This window comes from Littorina saxatilis, linkage group LG7 (assembly GCF_037325665.1).
Source record: "Littorina saxatilis isolate snail1 linkage group LG7, US_GU_Lsax_2.0, whole genome shotgun sequence".
In the NCBI taxonomy this organism is placed as follows: Eukaryota; Metazoa; Mollusca; class Gastropoda; order Littorinimorpha; family Littorinidae; genus Littorina; species Littorina saxatilis.
Window position 1 is genome coordinate 54,929,112 of NC_090251.1, and position 21,554 is coordinate 54,950,665.

Sequence of the window (21,554 nt, forward strand, 5' to 3'; positions counted from 1 at the left end):
CATCGTTTTTTCGTTCACATTTGCCCAACATGTTAATTTGCTGAGCGGGGTTTATGTCGTCTGCTAGGGCAATCAAACCACTGCATGCAGTCTGCACTGACTGAGTCTGCACGCACGAGGCACGCTGGTAATAAGTCTTATAATGGTAAGAACGTTCTGAACCCTACACGTTTTCGATTACGATTGTTCTTGCCTTGAAATAATAATTCGGAAACCATTCATTTACTGAACTGATGCAGTCGTATTTCAGTGTAGTCAGTGCGGCTACGTATGACAGAGTCGATCGAGTCAGTCTTCCAAACTGGTCTAGCTGGTACGTTATCGGAATAACACTTGTGTTTTCTGCTAGCGGGTGGGAATTTTATATTAACTCATCATTTGGTAATGTGGATGATAAGCTACATGCCACTAACACGATGAGAAAAATCTATGCAAGTCGGCGAGAATTAGATGAAACCCAGCGGCTTCTATTTTTAGATCAGTGGCAGCCGCACTGTGGCACAGGCACATGCAATCTGTCAGAAAAAAAACCACTTCTGCTTTAATTGAGAAGTAGGGAATTTATGGTCATTTGGTATTGTGGAGAATATAAGCTACATGTCAGTAATTAATTCTGAGGATGAGAGCACAGTCTTGCTTAGGTAAAGGGCGTAAGAATACGCTCTGTGGAAAAGTTAGCGCACTCCAAGAGTGCGCTAACAGTTTTAGCGCATCGCCATTAGCCAATCAACTGGTTCACATCAGTCATGTGACACCAGTACTTACTGACAATTATTATTATTGTGATCATTTTTATGCGCCTAATCTAGATATAGCCCTAGGCGCTTACATATTAATTTCTGCCGTTTGAAATGGAATTTTTTACAGACAGACAGACAAACAGACATTTTTTACACACAATATATAACGCATTCACATCGGCCAGTAAAGCTCAGTAGCCTATTAGGCGAGCATTCACCTTTCACGGCCTTTATTCCAAGTCAAACGGGTATTTGGTGGACATTTTTTATCTATGCCAATACAATTTTGCCAGGAAAGACCCTTTTGTCAATCGTGGGATCTTTAACGTGCACACCCCAATGTAGTGTACACGAAGGGACCTCGGTTTTTCGTCTCATCCGAAAGACTAGCACTTGAACCCACCACCTAGGTTAGGAAAGGGGGGAGAAAATTGCGGCCTGACCCAGGGTCGAACACGCAACCTCTCGCTTCCGAGCGCAAGTGCGTTACCACTCGGCCACCCAGTCCAGTAACGAACGTCCCTGTTCTCTTAATCTTATCTCAAGGTTGACGACCTTAAGTGTGGGCTGTTGCAACCTTCGTCACCTCCGTATCTACATGTTTTCAATGATCGGACTTGGTTACATTCATGAGGTAGCTGACCTTAGATACCTTCGTAAACCATGCAAATCATGTATTTTGATGCGAGGTCAAAGTACTGATGTCATCCTAGGACGAAATGCTCTCTGCACACACACACACACACACACACACACACACAAAATATCCCCTTAAAAAAAAAATCAAAAGAAAAAAAAAGTAAAAAGTAAAATATTCAGACTTGATGTCACTGATTTCCACTTTCAATCAAAATAAACCATTAATATCCTTACTGACCTGAATCTAGAACAGTGAATGCTAGGGTGTGTGTGTGTGTGTGGGTCACTCTGTGTGTATATTATGTGTGTGTGTGTAACTGTTTAAATAATTACTCGCTGTTGCTTTTATCAGTCCAAATCTGAACAGTGTAAACTGTGCATAGGGTGGCACAGTGGCAAGTAATTTCAATGCACCCTTTGACTCACTGTATCATACATGTATGGAATTATTCATCATTAGTAGTCATTTTCAGATTGTACGCGTGACACGTTAGTAAACCAAACTGGACAACATGTACAAAATATCAAAGCTAGAATTAGAACAAATGTACGGTATATCATTATCACTGCCCCCATCAAATAACTGCCAATACTGTGATAAGATATTTTCACAACAGCTGTTACCACACTAGAGGCTGTTTATTTCGCACACTCAAAAACCCTTCACACCCACCCATATATTATAAAGATTGTTCAGTCTTTCAAAGAAGAAACCTTCAACTGTCTATGTCAGTAGCATGGATCACTCAGTGACTCACATCACAATGACATGCCGTGATCAACACACTACTAGTAGTAGTAGTACAGTACTACAGTTTTACATGTTAGTTGTTACATTCAACATTGTCCTGCTAGCTTCTGTACACTTTCATACTGAGCATGGCTGACATGGTCTTACCACTACTACTACTGTACTAGTGTTTTGCGCGCGCGTGAGTGCGTATGTTTGTGATAATGTATTATTGTGCAATTTGTTTTATGTAGTGCGTGTGTAAATAAGGTGGGTGGGGTGGGTGTGGCGGAAAAGGTGGGTGGGTGTGGCGGAAAAGAAGGTGGGTGGGGCGGGTGTGGCGGAAAAGGTGGGTGGGGTGGGTGTGGCGGAAAAGAAGGTGGGTGGGGTGGGTGTGGCGGAAAAGAAGGTGGGTGGGGTGGGTGTGGCAGAAAAGAAGGTGGGTGGGGTGGGGGTGGCAGAAAAGTGGGTGGGGTGGGTGTTTGGCGGAAAAGGTGGGTGGGGTGGGGGTGGAGAAAAAGAACAGGAGAACAGTGGAGAAAGAAAAAAAAGTATTTTACCTTGCTGTCTGTCAGTTCACTCAAACGTTGGTGGATGCCCTGGTTATTCTTGGGCCGAATCAGACAATAAATGGTCCGGATGCCTGGACAACATCTCAGCAGTTTTTCTATCAACACCTTTCCCACAAAACCCGTCGCCCCAGTCAAGAAAACAGTTTTCCCTGTGTAAAACTTTGGCACTGTCAATTCACCACTGAAAGAGGATTTTGCAGCAGCTGCATCTGTTTTGTGGTTGGTGGGATGGAAAGACTTCACCTCCGTTCTTTCCGCCGTTAGCCTTTCTGACTGTTCCATGCTGCTTTGTTAACAAACGCCACGCCGCCAATCTTGAGTAAAGACGTGTTGAACGGTCAAGAATCGCTGCTGAACTTCAAAAAGTGTACCTATAAAAGAAGGAAAAACAACAAAACATTATTTTCAGTTATTTGAACAAAAAGTCAATTTAGTCTGATGAAAGACGAGAAGCTATTTTGTTCAGACATCTAGGGAAAACAACTCACACAAGTTGAATTGCAATTCAGACTGGTAACCAAGTAAGCAGGCCATACCCTACAAAAGCAAAGTAAAGTGCGAGAAGAATACATAAACAGAGAGAAAAAATGGCGTCATGTAACTGTCAATCCCGTGTCTGTCTCCAAAAGAAATGACTAAGAACGCCAAGAATAAAAAACGCTCACGCTGGACCCGAGTACTCTTCAGACATTCACACACACACACACACACACACACACACACACTCTCTCTCCCTCACTCCTTCTCTCTCTCCCCCTCTCGCGCTGGACCCGAGTACTCTTCAGACATTCACACACACACCACTACCACATCTCCATTCTAAAACACGTCACGTTCCAAATCAAAAGACGACATTCTATTTTCTTACGTCACTATTCTTGGTTTACAGTACCATTCGGCGGCTTTGCTACGAGTATGGCATAGTCTTGGTTTGCCGAGACCTTGCACCGTTCTATCAGACTGCCTGGCTGGCTGTTGCACCGCGAATTCCTCCCACCGCCAAGTCGTTTTTTTGTGGTTTATTTCGCATTTAGGTCCCAGGTAACATTATGAAGTTTTAATACGATCAATCGGACCTATTATCAAGTTAGTGTATCAACTTTTGAACGAACTGCGCCCAGTAGTTTCCCAGCAATAAGCTGTTAACTCGAGACACACACACAGACAATTAAAGTCTGCTGGACCCTAGTACTAGCGTACTCGGGGATAAAGTTTGTCTTGGTGACTCGGTCATTTGAGCACAGAAAAACTACATGTAGGCTACTCGTAATGTCATTATACCAGGCTACACATGAATCGGTATATATTGCATCTCATTAATTAATGTCACTGAATGGAATATGTGCGCAGAACAAATCTATGTTCTTCAAATCTAGGTCTAAACCCCATACCACAATTGTTTTTATTAATAACAGGCAAACTTTTTTTCTTAAATGATTGTGATTCTTTACATAGTAGAGTGTTTGTCTGCATGGTTTTGTCTTTGTGTTTTTCCTTTTTTCAGATACAAACGTCGCATCATTTTTAAAATGACACCACCTTCCGCATGCTCAAGAGGGAAGGCTGATCCAAGTTCAACATAAGTAAAGAACTGTACCAAGAATCACACCACGTCCCAACAGATGTAAGCACTTCCGGCAAATCAAAGCAACATGTATCGTCTGCAGTGCAGATTGTAATTTTTGAAGTCAAACCTAAGCGTGCAAATTCATTCAATCAGCACAAATACACGTTGTCAGGATTACGGCTTAATTAAGCCATCAGGTGTTACGACCTGCGAATGCACGGATTGCAAATATCGATAATTTGCTCGCATGTTCCAAAGCGGAGCGGCCGGCGCGACATACCCCCGTGCGGCTCGCCTGATCATCAGGGCGATGATGATACTCTCGAGACACTAATCTCTTGGCAGAACAGAGAGAATAGTACTATTTTTTTAGCAAACGTACTCACGGGCAGATGTAATTACAGAGACGAATCATCGATGTTGTTGCCACGGCTGTGGAAACATCACTGATCAGTGCACTCGTAGCCTTGGCCCACAAAATATGAATACGTCTTATTACCGCAACAACAAGGACAACAGATTGTTGCACAAATAATTCGTGGTGGACACACATACGCGTGCAAGCATACACAAAATAACTGGAAATCAACAGGCTATTCTTTTCAAAGTAAATGCCAACTGTTAACGAAGGCTGCTGCGTATGTCAGTTTCTTTTGTGTCATTTCAAATGTTTGCCTGCTGATCAGTGGTGGAGGTTAGCTGCAAGGCGCACGGTACCCGTAATGACTGATTTGCGAAGCGATATCTTGGAAATAAGCTCCATGGATCACTGTCAGGCAAGACTCTCTCCTAATCAAGAAACGTCACGTGTCGCTAGTGATAAGAAAACAAGCGAAAAAAACAACTCATGCTCAGAAAGTGACAAGCCAGTTTAGCGCAGTAGTGTATAGCACTTCACAGTAAAATACTCGTTTCTCTATTCTTTTTCGACTCTCCGTCTATGTTAAAACATTTAGTCAAAACTTGACTAAATGTAATAAGTCGCGTGAAGCTATATAAAAACATTTAGTGAAGATCAACACCACAAACCAGTCATCGCCGAGACTACATTCAGATAGTCTCCGCCAACCATATCCGAAGACCGAGACGGGTCACCGCTTGCCTCCGCATCAGTGAAATTTTATGACCCTGATTGCCAAATGCTCACATAGTTACATTTAGTCAAGTTTTGACATAGACGGGGAATCGAAACGAGGGTGTGGTGTGTGTATGCGTATGTATAAAGTGATTCCGAGTAAACTACTGGGCCGATCTTCATGAAACTTTACTGACACGAGAGTTCCTGGGTATGATACCCCAGACGTTTTTTTCATTTTTTTGATAAATGCCTTTGATGACGTTATATCCGGCTTTTTGTGAAAGTTGAGGCGGCACTGTCACACCCTCATTTTTTTTAATCAGATTGATTAAAATTTTGGTCAAGCAATCTTCGACGAAGTCCGGACTTTGGTTTTGTATTTCAGCTCAGTCGGTAGCTTAAAAAATAGTTCATTAGTTTGCTCATTAAAGGTGTCATTAAAATCCAATTTTCAGAAGCAGAATAAAAATGATTGCATTGTAATCCTCATGTTCTCCTGATTTCAAAAATATAATGATATGTCATGTTTACTCTAAACATGTGCCCAGAATGAAAGAAATACTGAGGTTCACGGTAAGTACTACGGTCGCATGATTCGCGGAGACGAGCGTGACCTGTCTCGGTCTTCGGTTAAGGTTAGCCGAGACTATCTAAATATAGTCTCGGCGATTGGTTTGTGGTGTTAATCTTTTAGTTTGATCAGTACCGACTGACTAAATGTTTTCGTATATTGCTTCACGCGACTTGTTATTGTTAAACTGAGAAGGAATCAGTTGGTATGATCTTTGTGATGAGGCCCGCATTTATTTTAAAACCAGTTATGTGACTGGAAAGGCCAAACATCCCCCTACCATATTCACCAAACAGATTAATTTTACAGCGAGGTAGGGTCTATACCGTGCACTACAACACTGACGCGGCCCCCCAAAATCAAACTAACTAAGGCGGCAAGGTTCCAGCCGTCACTGAACTGAATCGAAAAAACAACAACAGAACAGCTATGAACTGTTTTATCGGTTTTAGCGGGTAATGGGACAAAAGACACACACAAAAACGGTACATTTCAGAAACTCCTCATCGCATTGCCTTCAAACTTTCAATGATTTGTGCTAACACTTGTCGTAAAATACACACGGAATCCGTATCCCACAAAGCTGGATCTTTCGTTTGAATAGCAAGTATTTGGCACTTGTTGTGTAAATAGGCAATCTTAACCACACGGAAGAGTGCGCATCAGCGGGTCACAAGATCATTTCAGTTGATTTTTTTTAACCCTTTATTTTTTGATATGGTGAAAAACGCCCCCTCGCTTTCATACCAAATCATTGACTGCTCGTTAATTAAATATGAGCGTGAAAAAAATACATTCCCATGATTCATGCAAAAAATGTCAGCGTCCATTGTTGACACTTTTAGTTTTATTGTCTGCTGAAGAATCGTCTGCATCTATTCGATTTTCAAGAAGATTGTTCGTAAATTTCGAAGTCTCAGCCAATATGAGCGGGAGAAATGCAAATGGAAATCCAGACCAGGTTTGTGGTACACGCGTTGAAGCCATGTATGCACTAAGTTATTAATATTAACAAACAAATTGCGATCAGGTTCGGGAGGTTCCGCAGGAGGAAATAAACAGAGTGTAGTTTTGGTTCCCTGTTGTGCGTGTGTGTGTGTGTGTGTCACTGTGTGTGTGTGTCCCCGAAACTGTGTGTGTGTTATTATTTGTAATTCAGTATTTCTAATCTCCTGCATAATGATAAAGAGTATAACTATAAACCTCATATTACACAAGCACTGGGCTCAGAGGGCACTTTGGCAGAAGGGGTCAAATTTGACACAAAGTGTGTACATTTCAGGAGGTTGTTGCCTTCTACCCTGGATCTCATCACTAGGTTACAGCGAGAGGGGTTCACTAGTCCGAGGGTTCACTAGTCCGAGGGTCCACTAGTCCGAGGGTTCACACTAGTCCGAGGGTTCACTATAGACGCTTGAACAAAGGATATTCAATTTGATTTGTTTTTATTTTGTATGTGTGCGTGGATGTGAGTGTGCGTGCATGCGTGTGTTTTTCACTGCTGTGGGTCATACACGTAAAATTCCACTCGTGCAAAAAACACGAGTGTACATGGGAGTTTCAGCCCACGAACGCAGAAGAAGAAGAAGACTGCTGTGGGAACCAAATCGAAGAATATTCTCATAAAAACACTGAGTTGTTTTCATTCAAAAAGATAATGTGGTGTTTTATATTTTGACTGAAGAAATCTCAGACTATTTCCCCCAAGAAACTTAGTTATTTATATTTTGACTGAAGAAAGGATATTAAATTTATCAGGATACCGCCCCGACTGGACAATTACGTGCCTACAGTTTTTAGTCATATTATATAGCACCTCGGGTTTCCTTTTGCCCGTGAGGGTCAATTAGCTATCCCACCGACCTGAATTATGGAGAGGATCGAGCCTGGGTTGTACTATGTACAGCCTCACACATAATTTCATTGAAATCGGTTCTCAAACATCGGATATCTATTTGCGGACAGACACACACACACACACACATACACACAGACAGACAGACACAGTGAAACCTATATACCGCCTTTTAAGGGGCGGTATAATAACTGCAAAATCAAGCGTCTATAGTAAACCCTCGGACTAGTGAACCCTCGGACTAGTGAACCCTCGGACTAGTGGGACGTTCCCGTTACAGCAATCAATCAATGCATCAGACTAGTCTTTGCTACATTGTCTGAAACATCACTTTTACAAAACAACAGAATTCACCGTTCTCATGCTTCTTCTTCTGCGTTCGTGGGCTGAAACTCCCACGTACACTTGTGTTTTTGCACGAGTGGAATTTTACGTGTATGACCGTTTTTGCCCCGCCATTTAGGCAGCCATACGCCGCTTTCGGAGGAAGCATGCTGTGTATTTTTGTGTTTCTATAACCCACCGAACTCTGACATGGATTACAGGATCTTTTCCGTGCGCACTTGGTCTTGTGCTTGCGTGTACACACGAAGGGGGTTAAGTCACTAGCAGGTCTGCACATAAGTTGACCTTGGAGATCGGAAAAATCTCCACACTTAACCCACCAGGCGGCAGCGACCGGGATTCAAACTCACGACCTCCCGATTAGGAGGCCAACGTCTTACCACCCCGCCACTGCGCCCGTCACAGCAATCATGCAATCAATGTATGGGTCTTTGCTACATTGTCTGAAACAACACTTTTACAAAACAACAGAATTCACCGTTCTCATGCAATCTCACTGCTCATTGCTGTTATTAAAAATCTTGTTACTTGTAATAAAGCCTCTTTTCAATTTCAGAAAAAAGAAAGAAACACACACGTGTATTATATCTTGTAAACAATGCTCAAAGTCTAACAATGTTTCGGCCTCTCATTTGCGTACATTTGAACATCGATTTTTGAGCGTCTTGTGGAGGTCTGGATATATTCAGAATATATCTGACAGTCACAGCTGCTTTTTTGCTCTGAGCGGGTGGATATGCATGAATGGGCAGTTCTGGTGAGATTATGCCCCCTCTTTCTTTCGGCTGGTAACTGGCGCCACCTCGCGGCAAGATCACACGAGAAAAGAAAAAAAACTTGCATTGGTCCCAAATAGCATATCGGTTTGGTAACAGTGAGGGCCCCAAAGGGTTTAAAATCGTGATCGTGATTGGCGTTTTTTGACCTTTCTGTGACCGTGATTGCCGAAATTTCCATTTCTGTGATCGTGATGGGACTTTGCCCGTGATCCGTGATGACAAAAAAATCAAGTCTCGTGATCGTGATCGTCATTTGTTTTCGTGATCGTGATGGGCATTATTGCAAAGCATTTTATTTTCAACGTACATTTTTCACAGCTGTATCACTCTCTATGATCCTCTATTCGTCAAGGTGTTCGTGATCGTGAAAACAAAAATCAAGGTAACTGTGATCGTGAAAGCTAAAATTTCCCTTCCCGTGATCGTGATGATACCCCCCCTTTGGGGCCCTCAACAGTTCATGTGTAAGTCGTGCATTTTTATACTGTAAACAGACAATGGTCAGTTCTGGTGAGGTTATGCCCCTTCTTTCTTTCGGCTGGTAACCGGCGCCACCTCGCGGCAAGATCACAGGAGTTGTCTTGCGTTATCACCCCAGAAGCGCTCTTTGTGATGTCAAATGACAGACCTCTATTGACCAAACTTGTGTGATTTTGCAAAACAGTCATTTAATGCATGTTAGTGCTATCACTCAATCTGTTGTCTGTTGCAGGGCCAAGGACCGGACGATGATGATGACTTTGAGGACTTTGGAGGTTTTGAAGTAAGTCCGTTTCAGTGGAACCCCCCTTTTAACTTTAAGACCTCCAAAAATCTGAGAAAATCAGGTCTTAAAAAGGAGGGAGTCTTAAAGTGGGGGTAATTTACAGAGGTTAAGAACAGAAGGTCTGAGAAAACGGGGTCTTTAAAAGGGAGGGGGTCTTAACAGGGGGGTTGCACTGAATACACTAAACTGATGTCCTTTGTGTACATGTTCTTTAACACATGAGGGAATAATTCAGCCCCGTGAAACTGATGTTACATACCGAAAGAAGAGTGAACTTTTATAGATTCATTTAAAGGCACAGTAAGCCTCCAGTAAACCATCACAGATACTGTCAGGCTGTTACACGCAGTACAAACACCATTCCATTTAAACACTCACCGCTAGAGAACATCCTAGGTGCCCTCCGTAAAGAGCGAGCAATTTTCAAAGAATTTATTTTTGCGTGGTTTATCTTAGCCCTGAGCCATCGTGAACCCGTGTGATCCAGTTTCCCTTTTTCACAATGCAGTCGTCAGTTAGTAATTTGAATGCGACTCGCTGTGAGCTTATCTGCAATAGCACGTTATTATGTACCTCTGACTATGCACGAAACAAACGGCTGTGGTTCACAAGAACTCTCGCGATGGCTTTTGACTGTTCAGAGGAACTGGCGATAGGCATAAACCGTCATCTGCTACGAGAACCACGACCTTGCGTGACCCTGCTTCCGGGCGTTTCTTTTTTCAAACTTTCAAAACTTCGAATTGTACTGATCTTGTCTTGGTGAAAGAAGAATTCTTTTATGATTTAAGAATGTTTGTGTAACAAGCTGTCAATTTATTATTTAGATTTTAAAAGTTAGGTCTAGCACCAAAACGCACCATGGTCCGATTGTCTCTGAGACAATCCGCAAAATTAACTCTTGAAAATTGCTCGCTCTTTACGTAGGGCACCTAGGATGTTCCCGTTTGGTGAGCGTTCAAATGGAAGGGTGTTTGTTCTGTGTGTAAAAGCCTGACCGTATCTGTTATGGTTTACGGGAGGCGCACTGTGCCTTTAATGTGACTGTGACCACCACACAGGGCTACATCTGGTAGTGACCCACATGAGCTGGATTTTGGGGGACTTGGTCAAGTTAGTGTGTAATGCTCTGGTGATTATTACTATTAGGGTACATAGATGGATTCCTGTGGATCTGTATGCTCAATCGCTATTTTCTTCTTTTTTTTTAATCTATGTCTGTAGTCCAACAAATAATTGTCGAAATCACATTGAATTGAAAATTTGTTAGGTTAAATTAGCAATTCTGGGGTTATTTGAGCTTGATTATATTAAATTTATACCAAATAATGAGGGAGGGAGGTGTGTGTGTGGAAGGGGGGTATCAGAACTGATTTGACGTAATATGATGAATCAAAAAACAAGAAAGGTAGGTTGTTGGAACGTTTGTTATTGACAAAATAATTTTTTCACAAAATTTCAAAAATAAAAAAATAATTTTTTTTTTTTTCTTTTTTTTTCTTTTCTTTTCGTAATATGATGGTTTGTTGCAGGCTGCAGATCCAATGGAGGATATGGGAGCAGCAGGAGGTGGGGCGGCTGCTTCGCCGTGGGTTGCTTTAGCTTCTGGTTAGTTCCTGAGAGTAGTCGTCTCACATCTGTCTTATCTACTTTGAAATAGATGACCATATTGGATGGTTGGCTCTATGTCTGTGAATGTGTTTTTGTTTTGTATGTCTTTCTTAGTAACTGTCTGTCCAGGAGATTGTTGGATGGATGGATGTCTGAGACAGAGAGAGAGAGAGAGAGGGAAAGAGGAAGAGAGAGGGAAAGAGGAAGAGATAGAGAGAGAGGGAAAGAGGAAGAGAGAGAGAGGGAAAGAGGAAGAGAGAGAGAGGAAGAGAGAGAGAGGAAGAGAGAGAGAGGAAGAGATAGAGAGAGAGGGAAAGAGGAAGAGAGAGAGAGGGAAAGAGGAAGAGAGAGAGAGGGAAAGAGGAAGAGAGAGAGAGAGAGGGAAAGAGGAAGAGAGAGAGAGAGAGAGAGAGGATTCTTGGATTCTGAATTCTGTTGTTTGAGTTGATTTATGTCAGTTTCTCTGGAACAGGTGACTCTTTGAATAGTGAGAGAGAGAGGGAGAGAGAGAGAGAGAGAGAGAGAGTGCTTGAGTGTGCATTGAAGATTTTGTTCTCTGTGCTTTAAAAAAAAAAATGTTTTCTCGTCATCAGGATGCAGATGCTGTTCGACAGTTCATAATGACTCATACACTGTACTGTTGGACTGTTCATAATGACTCATAAACTGTACTGTTGGACTGTTCATAATGACTCATACACTGTACTGTTGGACTGTTCATAATGACTCATACACTGTACTGTTGGACTGTTCATAATGACTCATACACTGTACTGTTGGACTGTTCATAATGACTCATACACTGTACTGTTGGACTGTTCATAATGACTCATAAACTGTACTGTTGGACTGTTCATAATGACTCATACACTGTACTGTTGGACTGTTCATAATGACTCATACCTTTTACAGCATCCACAGGTGCAAGAGCTCAGCCAGATTTGCTGTGCCCGCGGAATACTTTCCCACCGTATCTGGACCCCTCGGGCATTGCCGGTTCACCGCAACATGCGGGAGCAAACAATCCAAGTGTCGACGTCGTCAGACCCGAAGCCGTACCACCCATGTTTGACGCTCATTTTGAGGATGAGGTTGTTCCTCAAAATGGTGCAGTGGCAGAGGTAGGAGTACAAGTCACCATAAATGAAGCATTAGATTATTATATTTTATAGCCATCATTTTCAAAACTCCATTTTTCTTGATATCCCTAGATTGCACAATTTTGCATCATTTTCTCAACTATTTTCACAGGGGGTGGGGGGGAGGGTGAGGTGAGGGATTGGGGCATTGTTTGGGCTTGTTTTACAATTTCATGGTCTCATACCTGTGAATTTCTTTTTCAAATCTGTGAAAAAGTTCTACAACTCTACCAAAAGGACAGCAAAGTTTTTGACAATTTGAAATAAGTTTCCCTGTTTCACCGACTATAAGCTGCACATCCTACTAGCGTGCAGTAAAAATGTAGTGCAAATCCTGAACACTTCAGCTCATCATGTCAGCCTTTGAAAACTTCATCCTTTTTCTGCTGCAGAGACCTTTTCCTGTCGAAGGTGCTGCACCCATGGCTGACGTTGTGGGCGGAACGTTCGACACCTCTGGCTCCCACAGCCGAGCCGGCGCAGCCAATGGCATGCTGCCAGACATCGGACTGGGGACCAATCAGAACCCTTTATTCATGGAACCGTCAGTAGCGCTGAACGTTTCCCAAAACGCCCAGTCTCCGGATGAAGCGGTGCCGGTGGCAGCAGAGGAGGAAGCTGCACAGCCAGGCGGTTACCCTGACAACCAGATAGCCGTGGAGGAGGAGGGTGGTGGCAGAGCAGAGGGGGGAGGAGAGGGTGACAGGCATGTGGTAGCACCTGCCGCAGAAGCTGTGGCCGTGGTCGACGAAGCGGAACAAAACAGGTTGCAAAGAGTAAGTCTTGAAAGTCATGAGTGCATTGGCAATGTCAATATTGGACAAGTCACGAAAGCCTCCCTTTTTACATTTAGTCAACTTTTGACTAAATGTTTTAACGTAGAGGGGGGAATCGAGACGAGGGTTGTGGTGTATGTGTGTGTGTGTGTGTGTGTGTGTGTGTGTGTGTGTGTGTGTGTGTGTAGAGCGATTCAGAGAAAACTACTGGACCGATCTTCATGAAACTTGACATGAGAGATCCTGAGTATGGTATCTCCACATGTTTTTTTCATTTTTTTGATAAATGTCTTTGATGACGTCATATCCGGCTTTTCGTGAAAGTTGAGGCGGCACTGTCACGCTCTCATTTTTCAACCAAATTGGTTGAAATTTTGGTCAAGTAATCTTCGACGAAGCCCGGACTTTGGTATTGCATTTCAGCTTGGAGGCTTAAAAATTAATTAATGAGTTTGCTCATTAAAGTTGTCATTAAAATCGGTTTTTCAATAACAGATTTAAAAATTATTGCATCGTATTCCTCAATTTCTCCTGAATTCAAAAGGATATGAGCCTTTGCCAAAAGGTGCCATTTCGGACCCATGTATTTTTGGAAAGCAAGTGTAATTAACTGGATTACCCCAACATGTTTACATGTATTGTGCTTTGAAAAAGGGAGTTTGATGAATGCTTTTTTTAATGTTTTGAAGCCTGTTGTTGTTGTGAATGTTAAATAAAAAATAAAATGTTTCAAACATACACCAGAAACGGCCCCGAAAAATTTTGGACATTTTGGTGTCCTCGGGAAATTTTCGATTTTTCATGGTCTGCATCACTTTATCGGTTTTAATCAGCGTATTTCATACAGTCTAAGCATGCAACTCTTAGTAGAATGTGCAACAATCGTAATTAGAACCAGAATTTACCGAAAACCTCGCCCAGTAAATACCCGGTTATTTTCGAAGGCCTCATGTCCGCAGACCAACTTGTTTACAGATTCGATTTTCGCCGGTCTTGGTGCTTTGAATGGCCGCCATTTTGGATGAAAACGATAGTTTCGTGTTCGAGGAAATAAAAGCAGTGTGTTGCATTTGAGTCAGAATTTGCGAAGTTATTGTATCTAGCAGCTAAAAAGAATCGATGGAGTTTAATGTCCGAAAGTAACGTTTGACACATTTTGTTATTTTTGCAATTTTCACAAAGAAGTTTCGCGAGTATTTTATACAAAAGCGTGGAAACCACTAGCTTTGCTTCTTTGGCGTTTCCGGTCACCGATTCGATTGAAATCATGGAGACGACGAGCCGTAAAGTTGAGAAAATATTGTACTGTCTGTTCAGGGTAAGGTGTAGATCTATACGTAACGTTTGACACTTTGTAGATCTAATGTTTGACACTTGCCCATAATTCTTCTCCCGACGAATTGAATTAGCTTATATTATCCCATGACCTGCCTCTTTATCTCTGTTAGCTGAGGAGGTGATTATTCTGAATATTCCATCACAACCATATGGATATCCTATGGATATCCCATCACAACCGAGTTTCGATCTCAACTGTCATTGGTCATTGTCTTTGATTTCAGAGTACAATTGAATAATTTATGGAGGTCATCTGCATATTCAGAGTTTACAGATGGACTACTTTTTACAATTAGTCAAGTTTTGACTAAATGTTTTAACGTATAGGGGGGAATCGAGACGAGGGTCGTGGTGTGTGCGTGTGTGTGTGTGTGTGTGTGTGTGTGTGTGTGTGTGTGTAGAGCGATTCAGACTAAACTACTGGACCGATCTTTATGAAATTTGACTTGATAGTTCCTGGGTATGATATCCCCAGACTTTTTTTCTTCATTTTTTCTTATAAATGTCTTTGATGACGTCATATCCGGCTTTTCGTGAAAGTTGAGGCGGCACTGTCACGCTCTCATTTTTCAACCAAATTGGTTGAAATTTTGGTCAAGTAATATTCGACGAAGCCCGGACTTCGGTATTGCATTTCAGCGTGGTGGCTTAAAAATTAATTTATGACTTTGGTCATTAAAACTCTGAAAATTGTAAAAAAAAAAAAAGTTTTTATAAAACGATACACATTTACGTTCATCTTATTCTCCATTATTTTCTGATTCCAAAAACATATAAATATGTTATCTTTGGATTAAAAACAAGCTCAGAAAATTAAAAATATAAAAATTATTATTAAAATTAAATTTTCGAAATCAATTTAAAAACACTTTCATCTTATTCCTTGTCGGTTCCTGAAGAGAGAGAGAGAGAGATAGAGAGAGAGAGAGAGAGAGAGAGAGAGAGAGAGAGAGAGAGAAAGAAAGAAAGAAAGAAAGAGAGAGAGAGAGAGAGAGTGAGAGAGAGAAAGAGAGAGAGAGAGAGAATGAGAGAGAGAGAGAGAGTTTGTTTGTTTGTTTGTTTGCTTAACGCCCAGCCGACCACGAAGGGCGGCCACACACACACACACACACACACACACACACACACACACACACACACACACACAAAACCCGACCGACTGAATATGTAAGTGATCCACGTGTGAAAACCAAAACATAACAGCGCGATGACAGCCAACATTTCTATCCCCGACTGACAAACAGTAACACTGCATGCAAACTGACTTGGGTCAACGATCAAACCAGCACGGCCCGAACTGAATTTGTTGCGCTGCCATTATCGTGCGCAATTCTGGTAAAAATATAAACCCGGTATGCCGAATTGAGTATAACGAAAGTCGATGTCATATACATGATACACAAGGATATTTTAAAATGACTTTCAAAATGTAAAAGCAGATAGCAGACCTTTTTATAAGCAATTTGAATGACTGAATGTCTACATACAAGTCGAATGACGCCGTCCATTATGCTGACAAATGGGAACTAGCTATGCGCATGAATTCATTGACATGAATTTCGACTGCGGAGGCTTTTGGCAAGCTGAAAACAGGCACGGGCAGGTTTTAGTGGAAAAAGTAAGTGTTTTTAATGAAAACGTCGGAGTAATGGGATAAATAGCTTACACACTCCGAGTTCTGATTATCTTGCATATTGTGTAACCTATATACAACTGCTTGCTACTTTTGGAGGCAAATTTGATTGAAGAAAAATTCGATCCTCTGTTTTTGTTAATATCCGTGTTACGATTCAGGAGGATACGTTCATATCCGTGCAACGATTTAGGAGGAGACATTTATGTCCTTGTAAATATTGTAGCCAAAGCTGAAAAAATGCTTTTGGGTTAGCAGGGGGAAGGAATATTTTCATGAGATTGTTTTAACACCACCACCCCCCCCCCCCCCCCCCTCCCCAACATAAAAAAAAATCAAAGTTTTTTTTTTTTAAATTTGGATTTTGCTAGGATTTTACGTACAACTAATTAAAAAAATTCGATTTGATTGAGAACCTTGTTCCAGATGTACATAGACATTAGGTTAAAACTGTATTCTAAATGTCTGTTTGAATATTGTAGTTATTTTTGACATTTTCATTGATTTCATGTCCACTGACTCCATGTAACACGTGACAGGTAGAACGCAGATTTGACCTGTTTTGAACATGATGTTACTTTTTTTGTGGTGCTTTGATGTTCCATAATTACCTAATCTTCAAAATATGAATGTATCCTAAAGGTCTATTTAATATCACAGTTGTCATTTATAACATTTTGAATAATTTCATGTCCACTCACACAGTGTAACATGTGACACGTAGAATGCTGTTATGACTTGCTTTTAACATGTTTTGCTATTGTTTCTGTTTTCATATTCCATAAATAACCTAATCTTTAGATTGTAAATGAAAAGTTAGTGTATGTATAACATTCTGGTTGTTATTTCAAATATTATGAATATTTTCATGTCCATCAATATTTTTGTAACACGTGACACCTACAACAACATGTTTAACTAGTTTGAGCAAACTGTAACAACTTTTAGGGATATTTTTAACATGTGTCAGTGTTTCTGTTGAAGTGTTATATTTTATTTTAGGGTTTATACTTCTTGTGGTTACTTAGCAGAAAGTATCAGTTTTGACTTTTATGATGTTTGAGCGTTTTGCGACATTACGTGACACTGCATTCAAGATTTGGCTCCAAATGTACTTTTAAAGACTGATAATGCTTCTGCAGGGTCTGTTTACTAGAAATAAATCATTACCAGTTGTATGAAATGATATTAATGGCTTCTGTGGTCAGTTTTGTTGCACATGTGGCTTTTCTCAAAATTGGCGTTTTATGGCATATTATCAAACCGTACACATTTCCCAAATGCACAAACCATTCTTTTATTACACAAATGTGTTCATCAAAGACTAATGTATCACTTAAAACACCAAAATAAATCAACTGAAAAGGTTTAGTTTGTCACAAATGTCCAAGCACCCCCCCAGCACCTTTTGGCAAAGCCTCATATACATATGTTATGTTTACTTTTAAAATGTAGGGCGGGGATGTAGCTCAGTCGGTAGCGCGCTGGATTTGTATCCAGTTGGCCGCTGTCAGCGTGAGTTCGTTCCCACGTTTGGCGAGAGATTTATTTCTCAGAGTCAACTTTGTGTGCAGACTCTCCTCGGTGTCCGAACACCCCCGTGTGTACACGCAAGCACAAGACCAAGTGCGCACGAAAAAGATCCTGTAATCCATGTCAGAGTTCGGTGGGTTATAGAAACACGAAAATACCCAGCATGCTTCCTCCGAAAGCGGCGTATGGCTGCCTAAATGGCGGGGTAAAAACGGTCATACACGTAAAAGCCTTGGGAGTTTCAGCCCTTGAACGAACAAACAAACAAACTCTTAAAATGTGATCACAATTAATGAAAATAGAATAATTAGTCTTACGATTAAAATTTAAGAAATCGATCCAAAAAGGATTTCATCTTATTCTTTATCATTTCCTGATTCCAAAAACATATAGATATGATAGGTTGTATTCAAAACAAGCTCAGAAAGTTAACAAGTATACAGAAAAGCGCGCTTTCCTGCTTAGCACAATAAGCTACCGCGTTATTCTGGCGTGTTAGTTTCACTGCGTTTTGCACGTGGGAGGTGAGCGATTTCCTTCTCGCGGGGATTGACGAAGCTGTACTCACTGTGTTCCATAACAGGCACTGTCTGCTACAGGCTGGCTCCAGCTAAAAATAACCACTCCCCTCCCGCCTATTTACCCTTTCCTCCCCCATTTCCCTCCAACCCCTTCCACCCACAGTGGCGCCTGAAATAGGGCCAGACCCACTCTTCTTTGTCTGCAGCTAGCGTGCGTGGCCCTCTCTGTTAGTGTTAGCTGTGTTGATAAGGATGCCGCGAGCAGAGAGATAGCAGTGCAGTTCTGAGTGTGTGATAATTGGTGGCCCTCCCTGCCTTTCGGAACTGATGTTTTTAGTGTGTTTTGCCGGGCATCTCTCAATAGTTGTATTTATTGCAATGCATGCCACAATTCACAAGACAGAAGAAAGGATACATGAGAGAATTAGAAAAAGTGTGTCCCCCCCCCCCCCCCCCCCCCCCCAAGTATATAATTATGCGACTCTTTGCACTCTGAAAAAAATGTGCATGCTGCATTTAAAGAAACACCTGAAACAACGCAGTAAACAAAACATCCTAAATGTGCCACAATAAAAGAACACTGTCTTGGTGAAAAAATACAGTGGGTTCAGTTTCATTCCGTGAGTTCGACAGCTTGACTAAATGTAGTAATTTCGACTTACGTGACTTGTTCCATATTGCCTAGTTCCAACAAGATATCTCTCTCTCTCTCTCTCTCTCTCTCTCTCTCTCTCTCTCTCTCTCTCTCTCTCTCTCTCTCTCTCTCTCTCTCCCTCCCTCCCTCCCTCTCCCAATGTGTATGTGTACTTGTGGGCCAGTGTGTGTATCATGGTCTGTAGTGTAAGCTGTTTTAACAAGAGCATATTCTCTGATGGGGGAGGTCTTTGCAACGTAATACTGTACGGCATTCATGTCAAGGAATCTTCATTGATATTATATTGGCCGATTAGTAATGTTCTCATTTACCCTTTGCTCTTTCTCTAACATTCAATTTTTCACAATAGTTTGGTGGGTTTATATTTTGTTGTTGTGAGTTTGTGGAAAATTAAAGTTTGTTTTTTGTCATGTTTTTGTTTCTCCACAGGAGTTAGTTTCTCTTCAATCAAGCAACCTGATTCTGAACCAAGAGCTGGAGAGGTTACAGACTGACCTTGCCACACAGAGGTCAAGGCTACAGGAAGTGCAGCAGCAACACCTGGAACAGCTGGAAGCCGTGCGGCAGTCAGGTCTCGACACCCTCGCTGTGGTGGTGGAGGAGTATAAGGTGGGCCTAACACATGGTATTGGTCATTGAGCCCTGGTGATCAACTCTCCATAATGACCATCTGCCTATTAGTATTACGACTTCCCTAAAGGATCCCTGACAAGCTTTTACTTCTACATATGATTCACATTCCAATTGCGACCACTTTAGAGCAGTCCCTTGGGATGTTGTAACAGACAGGTTCAACTGTATCATATCTTCATCACAGTGGAACTCCATTTTAAGACCCCACAATTTAAACCTCCCTTCTTGCTTTCTTAAACTTTTTGTTCAAAATGTCTGTAAAATTACCTCCATTGTTAGGACTCCCTCCCTATTAGGTTTTATTTTCCTATATTTCTGGCAATTTGAAATGGGTAGTCCCACTGTATTTGCCATTCAGTTTGTAACTCGTCTTTTTGCTTTTCCAATCAGGAGCTGTCACGCACAGCAGTGTTGGAGCAACAGGAGGCCAGCCAGCGCCACCTAGTGGAGATCATGGAGGGACAGTTGCACATCTTTCAGCGTGCATTGGAAGCGCGGGTAATGTGTGTGTGGGAGAGAGAAAGAGAGAGAGAGAGTGACAGACAGTCAGACAGACAGACAGTTGCACATCTTTCAGCGTGCATTGGAAGCGCGGGTAATGTGTGTGTGGGAGAGAGAGAGTGACAGACAGACAGTCAGACAGACAGACAGTTGCACATCTTTCAGCGCGCATTGGAAGCGCGGGTAATGTGTGTGTGGGAGAGAGAGAGTGACAGACAGACAGTCAGACAGACAGACAGTTGCACATCTTTCAGCATACATTGGAAGCGCGGGTAATGTGTGTGTGTGAGAGAGAGAGTGACAGACAGACAGTCAGACAGACAGACAGTTGCACATCTTTCAGCGCGCATTGGAAGCGCGGGTAATGTGTGTGTGGGAGAGAGAGAGTGACAGACTGCCAGTCAGACAGACAGACAGTTGCACATCTTTCAGCGTGCATTGGAAGCGCGGGTAATGTGTGTGTGGGAGAGAGAAAGAGAGAGAGAGAGTGACAGACAGACAGTCAGACAGACAGACAGTTGCACATCTTTCAGCGTGCATTGGAAGCACAGGTAATGTGTGTGTGGGAGAGAGAAAGAGAGAGAGAGAGTGACAGACAGACAGTCAGACAGACAGACAGTTGCACATCTTTCAGCGTGCATTGGAAGCGCGGGTAATGTGTGTGTGGGAGAGAGAAAGAGAGAGAGAGAGTGACAGACAGACAGTCAGACAGACAGTCAGACAGACAGACAGTTGCACATCTTTCAGCATACATTGGAAGCACAGGTAATGTGTATGTGGGAAAGAGAGAGAGAGAGAGAGAGTGACAGACAGACAGTCAGACAGACAGACAGTTGCACATCTTTCAGCGTGCATTGGAAGCGCGGGTAATGTGTGTGTGGGAGAGAGAAAGAGAGAGAGAGAGTGACAGACAGACAGTCAGACAGACAGACAGTTGCACATCTTTCAGCGTGCATTGGAAGCGCGGGTAATGTGTGTGTGGGAGAGAGAGAGAGAGTGACAGACAGACAGTCAGACAGACAGACAGTTGCACATCTTTCAGCGTACTTTGGAAGCGCGGGTAATGTGTGTGTGGGAGAGAGAGAGAGAGTGACAAACAGACAGTCAGACAGACAGACAGTTGCACATCTTTCAGCGTGCATTGGAAGCGCGGGTAATGTGTGTGTGGGAGAGAGAAAGAGAGAGAGAGTGACAGACAGACAGTCAGACAGACAGACAGTTGCACATCTTTCAGCGTGCATTGGAAGCGCGGGTAATGTGTGTGTGGGAGAGAGAAAGAGAGTGACAGACAGACAGTCAGACAGACAGACAGTTGCACATCTTTCAGCATGCATTGGAAGCGCAGGTAATGTGTATGTGGGAAAGAGAGAGAGAGAGAAAGTGAGAGAATGTGTGTTTGTTTGGGGCGTGGGGGTTGAGAGACTGCGTCTGTATATGTGTGTGTGTGTGTGTGTGTGTGTGTATCTGTGTGTGATAGAGAGAGAGATTGTTGGTTTGGGGAGTGGGGGTTGAGACTGAATGTGCATGTCTCTCTGCATGTGTCAGTGTGTGTGCTAGTCAGAGCAGAGATAC

The 21,554-nt window shown here is 42.2% G+C and overlaps 2 protein-coding genes across 3 annotated transcripts in view; one reads left to right on the forward strand and one right to left on the reverse strand.

Annotated features, from left to right (window-relative positions):
- The window catches only part of LOC138971833 (fatty acyl-CoA reductase 1-like), a 44,400-nt gene extending 39,473 nt beyond the window's left edge, over positions 1-4,927 (reverse strand). Inside the window, exons 1-2 of one of the 2 annotated variants that reach the window (XM_070344658.1) lie at positions 4,635-4,927; positions 2,670-3,052 (exon numbers count right to left, since the gene is read on the reverse strand). In XM_070344658.1, the coding sequence (XP_070200759.1) occupies positions 2,670-2,963 (294 nt within the window). In that variant the 5' untranslated portion in view covers positions 2,964-3,052; positions 4,635-4,927. Of the gene's footprint in view, positions 1-2,669; positions 3,053-4,630 lie in introns of both variants that reach the window. The other variant, XM_070344659.1, reaches the window with a different exon arrangement.
- Positions 4,928-6,725: 1,798 nt separating this feature from the next.
- Positions 6,726-21,554, forward strand: part of LOC138971835 (coiled-coil domain-containing protein 91-like) — a 30,104-nt gene continuing 15,275 nt past the window's right edge. The window contains exons 1-7 of the mRNA XM_070344660.1: positions 6,726-6,858; positions 9,589-9,639; positions 11,175-11,250; positions 12,166-12,374; positions 12,785-13,168; positions 19,278-19,457; positions 19,872-19,979. Of these exons, the coding sequence (XP_070200761.1) occupies positions 6,823-6,858; positions 9,589-9,639; positions 11,175-11,250; positions 12,166-12,374; positions 12,785-13,168; positions 19,278-19,457; positions 19,872-19,979 (1,044 nt within the window). The 5' untranslated portion in view covers positions 6,726-6,822. The remainder of the gene's footprint in view (positions 6,859-9,588; positions 9,640-11,174; positions 11,251-12,165; positions 12,375-12,784; positions 13,169-19,277; positions 19,458-19,871; positions 19,980-21,554) is intronic.